At 39.4% G+C, this 7629-nt stretch overlaps 1 protein-coding gene across 1 annotated transcript; it reads right to left on the bottom strand.

The window, feature by feature from the left end:
- Positions 1-513: 513 nt before the first annotated feature.
- On the bottom strand, positions 514-7629 carry LOC119654716. The gene is made up of 6 exons (XM_038060237.1): positions 7191-7629; positions 7092-7130; positions 1221-1485; positions 925-989; positions 708-828; positions 514-637 (listed from the first exon to the last, which is right to left on the bottom strand). Exons 1-6 carry the CDS (start codon positions 7464-7466, stop codon positions 633-635), a joined length of 771 nt encoding a protein of 256 aa, XP_037916165.1. The 5' UTR covers positions 7467-7629; the 3' UTR covers positions 514-632.

The following is a 7629-nucleotide window of genomic DNA, read 5'->3' as shown; positions in this document are numbered from 1 at the left end:
CAAACGAAGAGTTTGGTCGGCGCACAGACCTGGCGCCTGTACGCAATATGATCGGCAGGCGGAATAGGGAGTGGATAGGTCACACATTAAGGAGGGAGCGACAATTGCCATGCAGTGGAATTCACTCTCCCAAAATGGCTTACGGGTGGGCCGCCCCAAGAACACTAGGCGCAGAACAGTAGAGAGAGAGTCCGGGCGTCTCGGAAAGTCGTAGGGGGGAGTTGTAGCGTCAGATAACCGTGAACGATAGAGCATTGACGTGGTACACCCTGCCAAGGGGTAACTGGGAGCTATTAAGTCTAATACGTCCGAGCAGAAACAAGAGAAGAGGGAGCAGGAGAAACAATAAGATCCATCCATATAGGTATACATCTGGATGCCAAAGTTCGAAACCATGTAATGAAAAACTGTTTCAAGTTAGCAGTAATCCATTCACTGCAGTATTTTCTTTTATTTTAAAGAATATTACATATTTTATTCTTAAGAATTTTGTTCACATATACAAACACGTAATGAAAAACATTCATTCTTATGTTATTTAATTGCACACAGTAATTTACAGACCAGTTACGAACTAAAGGAAAGACGATAACATATATGTACACACACTGAATAAAAACCCATTCTGGACGTTATGCTGAAATCAGGTATAAGCGGTTTCAATGGATTTTGGCACTACTAATAGGACTAAGGAAAACTGCGCTCACCAACAGTTGGTTGAGGATCGTTCGTATTATCTGGCTGTGGTGCATCCTCATTCGTTTTGAGTAAATTTGTCTCGGATTGGGCTTGATAATCCTCCCCATCGCTTTTATCCCCCATCTCAGACTGCGCATAGTGTGCATTGGAAGTGAATGTAAAAAAAGGAAAGGGTAAATCTTAAAACTGATCCATCTGGATATTGTACTGTTAAGGTAGATATACCTCTACTCGATTCACCTCGTCAAAATCCATCCCCCGGGGACTTTTTTCGTCATCCGCATCATTGCCTAAAAATTTGGGAATTGCAGTTGAAAGGTTTTTGGTAGCATTCAGGGGTCCAGGCATATAATTTAAAAAATTCGCTTGGATGGTATTCAACAGTGTCCTGAAGAGTTTTAACGTAACTGAAAACTTGACCAGGACGTGAGAGGTGGATGATATGTATCTTCCATACCATTGAGGAACCGCTGGTCAAATATCCGCATTGTATATATATGCGTAATAAGTTGCATTTTTACCTGACAAATTAATCTTAGATCCATTCGTTCCTAGCCCTGCCTCGTTTTGGGGTACATTGGAGCCACCTCCAGGGCCACCTTGATGCCTTCTTGCTCTAGGTAAATCTGTTTTTTTACCTTTCCTTTCTTCTAGAGTTTTTTTGTGCGCACCTCCGCGTTGTCGCTTTTTTGCACTCCCTCCATTTGCGCTGTCGAGGGAGGAATCACTGCTTTTCCTCTTTTTCGGCTTGACTGGACCTTCTGGACGTACCCCGCTTTCATTGCTCTAAATTATATTGTTTCCATTTAAATAAATTGGGTGAAAATGTTGTCCTTATGGTAGTTGAAACGCAAACATTAAGTGCATGTTTTCAGCGGTAGGTTTAAGTCACATAGTTACTTTCTATTCCGGAGCTTTATGTATGGACTAAGGTGCGCTGCTTTTCAGCTGTTGCTCACTGAAAACACTGAAAACTTTAACATTTAAGGACGTATTCGCTTTAAATGAGATCACGGGTGACTTTAATATAATCTTCCGAAAAACATTCTAATACTTTTGCATCACAAACTTGGTTGGAATTTTGAGGACTTTTTTTGTTGAACGAAACTATGGTTGAACAATCTAATTATCATTGAGCTGAAACAGTTTTAACTATCCTTTTCGCTACGAATAATACTCTTGCAAGCATAGTTTCGAACTTTGGCAGACAGATACAATGTAAAAAGATACTGCTCGTAACTATGTGACTCAATCCTTTGCTTTGTATTTTTATTGCAAAGCACGTAAAAGGAAGTATATATTAAATTCAATGAAAGCAACTTTACCAAAAAAGTAAAAGGCACGCTTAGTCAAAGACTTCTGTGTCTTTAGGAAAGCGAAGAAATTCAGATATTAAACAAACCTTGAAGTTCCTGGCCAACTTATAGAATAGGCAGAGCCTCTGCCTCACCCATTTTTCTTAGAAACGACTATACCGATTGACATGAAATTTGGTGAGAAAGTGGCAACTGTGAACGGCCAGACATGCAATGAGTGAGATCTTTCTACATTGAGATTAAAGGGGGTCCTCATACATGCAAAAGTGGGGTGTAAAATTTATTTTCACCGAATATAGTCATCTTGGGCATCATATGAAAGGTCTTGATTAATACTTTTCGATGCCGTTATTTTTGACATTTGCTGGAAAGGCAGGGAGTGGAAGGGGTCGAAAGTGATGATTTCTTTAACAGATACATTCTTAGAAATTACCCAACGGAAAAATCTGAAAAAAAAAATGATGAAGCTGCTTCTATACGGTGTCCAGGCCTCAAAATACTCTCCATATCGATATCTACTCTAATTAAGTTAATAATAGTATATTGCTATATTTTTGCGGTTGATCAAAATCATGCGATTACTAACGAAGTTACAGTACCTCAAAATTGACTTTACCGTGTAAATTTACTGCAACTGAAAATCAATATCACACTAAAGTAAGTAGTTTGACATGCTAAATGCATATACATAACGAGTTACATACAAATGGGATAGTTCTGCACTCAAATATACTTACAGGAGAAACAAACAAAACCTTTCATACCTGAAGCTACGAGCTTCCGGTTTCCCAACTTGTTTGTTTTTTTTCCATGAATAGGTGGTGTTATTAAAATCGGTTCCTTCGGTTCGTCTGTCTGTCTGCCCACCTATTTCCTCAGAAACAATGACTCCTAATCGCTACGAAATTTGGTGGAAAGGTGGCTACTGTGCATGCAGCGAGTAATATCGTTCTACATTGACATATATGCAAAGGGGGGTGTAAAATTTTTTTTACCAAATATAAAGTATGGAAGATTTCGATGAGTACCTTTCGAAGCAGATATTAGTTTTGACATTGGTTGGACCCGTTCTTAGAGACAACTCAACCTAAAAATTTGAAAAAAAAGATCATGGTATCTTAGCCTCAAAATACTCCCCGTTACAATGTCTGCTCAAATAAAGTTAATAATAGTATATTTTCATATTTTGAAAGTTTACTGCGAACCCTCCCTCAAGTTCATCCTAACTAAAATTTTTTGATACTTGGTATCATACTGGAAAGCTTGGTAGAAATCCCACTAATATTAACGAAGTTATAGTAGGTTAAAGTTGCCTCTTTCGCATCAAATCACTACTCCCCGCGAGATGAATTGAAGTGAATATCGAGTATTCATTGCGAGCTATATATAAGTGGAACAATTGTTCAGTCAAATATTCTTACATAAAAAATCAACAAAACCTTTCATACCTAAAGCGTGGAACTTTCTGTTTTCGACTTGTTTTGTATTTTTAACTTGAACTTATTTCGGCAATTAAAGATTCTACCTTGGATGAAATCGGAAGCTTTCACCCTTTTGAATTTTTTAGAAAATAAATGGGAATTTTTTAAAGGTAAACCAGCCTGAAAAATTTTATTATGTCAAATCCTGCCTGGTATTTTCAGAAGACTGGTTCTTGCCTACAAACATTCTGGTTAATATACTCTAAACGTAATTTGTAATTTGACCACGCTATTTGTTTTCAGAGAAGTACATTTTCAATTAGACACGCCTGCCTGAGCCTCCAAAACAGAAGTCTTCCGCAAGAACTATTGACATTTGGAGAAATTCCGTCTATCACAACCTCGGGAATGCTACATATAGGAGGTTTGTCTCCCGGCGCGTTGCTTCAATTTGTATGGTGGAAGAAAAGGATCGCGCATGTATGCCGTTCTTTGATCGCATACAAAAGGAAACCATTTAGGCGTTATCGACAAACGACACAACAATGCATTAAACACATGCGCAGAACCCACTCAATATAGTATTTTTGGCCATGCGCTGCCAGGTAGTCAGTTAGTTACCCCGTACCTAACTTGTATATTTGCGATCATATTCCACGCCGTCAAGAAACTTGATTTGCTACTATTATTGCGGAAGAGAGAACATATTCTCATCGGTCACATTGACCAATAACGAAGGCAAAAAGACAGACAGACAGACAGACAGACATGTACCTGTAAAACTCAATGGTTACTCTATGCCAGGAAGTTATGGTGAAAGTTTGTCTATTAAAGGCTAGTAATTTTCTGATTTCTTTTATCTAAAATCTACAGTTCCTTTACTTACCTCCCGAATCTATTCCTTCGACTTCCTACATGAATCCTCAATTAATATTTAGTTTCCAAAAATAAATGCCTATTTGCTGGTAAGCCAAGGAGGGGCGGAGGAGGAAGGGATTTCTTTCGGGCAAGGTTTAGAGAAACTTTTACAAAATTATGAAAATAATGTAATTTTCATCTCGGGCTTAGGTTTTCCTGCCTATGATCCTTTTTGTATTTGGTGTCCGGTGATTGTGATCCACGGTGATCAGCTGATTGCTGGTGAACATACCAGTAAAGGTATTTTACATGGGTAATCGACAAAAAAGACCAGGCGAAAAAAGGTTCTTGCTACCATCTAGAGCCCTAAGGCAGTGAACAGTGAGAAGTAAAAATTTAGAAATTTGCGCTTTGTTGCTTCAAGGAAAAATGATGATGATGGGAATAGTTAAGATAAAAATTCAAAGTAAAATCAGGTGGTGGCACTTTTCTTTTTTATAAGAATTTATTCTGATAATAGCAAGGAGCACAATAGGGAGAGGATAAACGGATAGGATAAAGGTAGACGATGGAGGGAGATGGTAGAGGGAGAGGATAGAGGGAGAGGATAGAGGGAGAGGATAGAGGGAGAGGATAGAGGGAGAGGGTAGAGGTGGAGATGGAAGGATAGATAGATGGGCGGATAGACGAGAGGATAGAGGGGGCGGATGAAGGGAGGATAGTGGGGGGGCCGATGAAGGGACGATAAGGGGGCGAATAGGGGGGAGGATCGAGTATAGCAGGGGAGGATAGGGGTTGCGGATAGGGGGCAGGATAGAGTACAGCATAGGGATAGAGGATAGGGGACAGGATAGAAAGGAGGATAGGGATTAGGACAAAGAAGAGGATAGTGAAGAAGTTGGGGAGAGGATAAGCAAGAAGGTGTAGAAAGGATAAGGAGGATGATATGCAAGATAATAGGGGAGATGTTAGAAGAAAGTGCAGAGGAGGGGATAGAGGAGAAGATAGGAGTGGGGTCAGGTGAAAGAATTGATGAAAGGATTGATGACAGGATAGAGGCAAGGACAGAGGGAAAGATAGAGGGCAGGGTAGAGGGAAGGATAGAGGAAAGGATAGAGGAAAGAATACGGGAAAGGATAGAGGAACGGATAGAGAAAAGGATAGAGGAAATTATATAGAAAAGGATAAAGGAAAAGATAGAGGAAAAGATAGAGAAGAGGATAGAGGGGAGGATAGAGGAGAATATAGTGGAGAAAATAGAGGAGAGGATAGAGGAGAGGATAGAGGAGATGATAGAGGAAACGAGATAGAGGAGGGGATAGAGGAGATGATAGCGGAGAAGATAGAGGAGAAGATAGAGGAAAGCATAGACGAAATGATACGGAAAAGGATACGGAAAAGGATAGAGGAAAAGATAGAGGAAAAGATAGAGGAAAGGATACGGAAAAGGATACGGCAAAGGATAGAGAAGAGGATAGAGGAAAGGATAGAGGATAGGATAGAGGAGAGCATAGAGGAGAGCATAGAGGAGAGCATAGAGGAGAGGATAGAGAAGAGGATAGAGAAGAGGATAGAGGAGAGGATAGAGAAGAGGATAGAGGAGGGGATAGAGGAGAGGACAGAGGAGTGGTAAGGGGGAGCATAGCACTGGGATACATACCAAGGGCGTGGAGACGGGCAAAAATGGCCTTTATTCCGAAAGCGGGTAAAAAGGGTCCTTTTCATCTTAAATCTTTCAGACCAATTTGCCTAACATCGTTTGTACTCAAAACGGTGGAGAAGGTCATAGACAATTATATTAGAACTAACGTTCTAAAGCGTAATCCCCTACATCACTGTCAACACACTTACCAGCAGGACGGTCAACTGAAACTGCTATGTATTAGCTGACAGATGTACTATGGGATGCCATAGAAACAAAAGAAATAGCACTGTGCGCGTTTTTGGATATCGAAGGAGCATTCGACAACACATCGCACACGAAGATACAAGATGCCCTGAGCCACAAGGAAGTGGGCAACACCCTGGCATTCTGGATGGGCAAAATACTAGAAAGCGGGCAAATAGAAGTACCGGCAGATACAAATTCTATTCTCCTGAACAGTACTCAAGGTTGTCCATAAGGCGGATGATCAATAGATACACTATAACCACAATAGTTCAATAGGGCACAATAGTTCTTTAAGGACGCGGTACGACTTTCCCTTAACAGAGTAATAATAATGAACAGTAGAGGGAAAATTGACTTACTATAGCTTTGTTAATAATAACACGATTTCCACCAAACCCTACTCAACCGAAAATACTTTCATTCGCCAAATGCAATGACTTTACAGTTCCCACATCTCGATGAAAATGAATAGGAAATCTTTGACTTGAGAAGTTTGATGATAGAGGGAATCGAGGTACAATGAGTGTATGCCCTGAATGCAACAGCCAGATGTTTGTGGACTAAAATTATGGATGCTTTTCTTGAATTAGTCCTGCCCATCACCAGTCAGATGCGGCTTCATGACTCTCAATCTTTAGACTAAAGATATATCTATCAAAAATTATCGTGTTTCTTTGGTTAAGTACAGCACCCCAGGGGATACCCATTGAGGAATTGATTTGCCGAAATAACTTAAGAGGAGCTATTAACCTTCCGAAAAGTCTTTGAGGTAGTAGAGCTGTTAGATGGGGTTTTATATTCTATTCTGATTTGAAATTATTACAAAATTTAAAATTTGAAATGGTGTCCCTTCTTGAGTAGTAAAATGGAAAAAAAATAAACAAAAAATAAAATCCTAGAACTTACCTCCGTGGGAGCAGTTTTTTTCTTGGTTTTCTTCGCAATCTTTAAGAGAATGTAACAAAAATCATGATGCTTTCGAAAAAACGGAAAGTTATAACTTACTCCATGACAGAATCCTTCCCCATGGCATCGGGGTCTCAATTTGAACCGTTGCGTTCGATCTTTTTGTACAAGACCGACACGTTGAAAATTATTCAATGACTTTCGTACAGTGTCCTTTAAGTTCGCTACTGGCATTAAATTTTTATTACATAACTTGACAAATTGATAAATTTCGGGAAAACTAGAACCATTGTGATGGTTCATGAAGAAGTTGACGGCCTTGAATACATGCCGATTAATCTTCTGTGGTACACCATGTGGATCCATCTCTCTCATCCACTTCACTTCAACTCGGAAATTTTTGTTAATTATATTTATATGTCTATCACGAAAGCTAATAACGTTGAGACTATTTTTGAAGAAAAACGAAAAAGAGCCAAAATTTTACACGTATGGTTTGAGAAAAGTTCCAAAATAATTTGACATTAATGAGAATTTG

The sequence above is a fragment of the Hermetia illucens genome, chromosome 4, assembly GCF_905115235.1.
Source record: "Hermetia illucens chromosome 4, iHerIll2.2.curated.20191125, whole genome shotgun sequence".
Lineage (NCBI taxonomy): Eukaryota > Metazoa > Arthropoda > Insecta > Diptera > Stratiomyidae > Hermetia > Hermetia illucens.
This window is presented reverse-complemented; position numbering and strand designations above follow the sequence as displayed.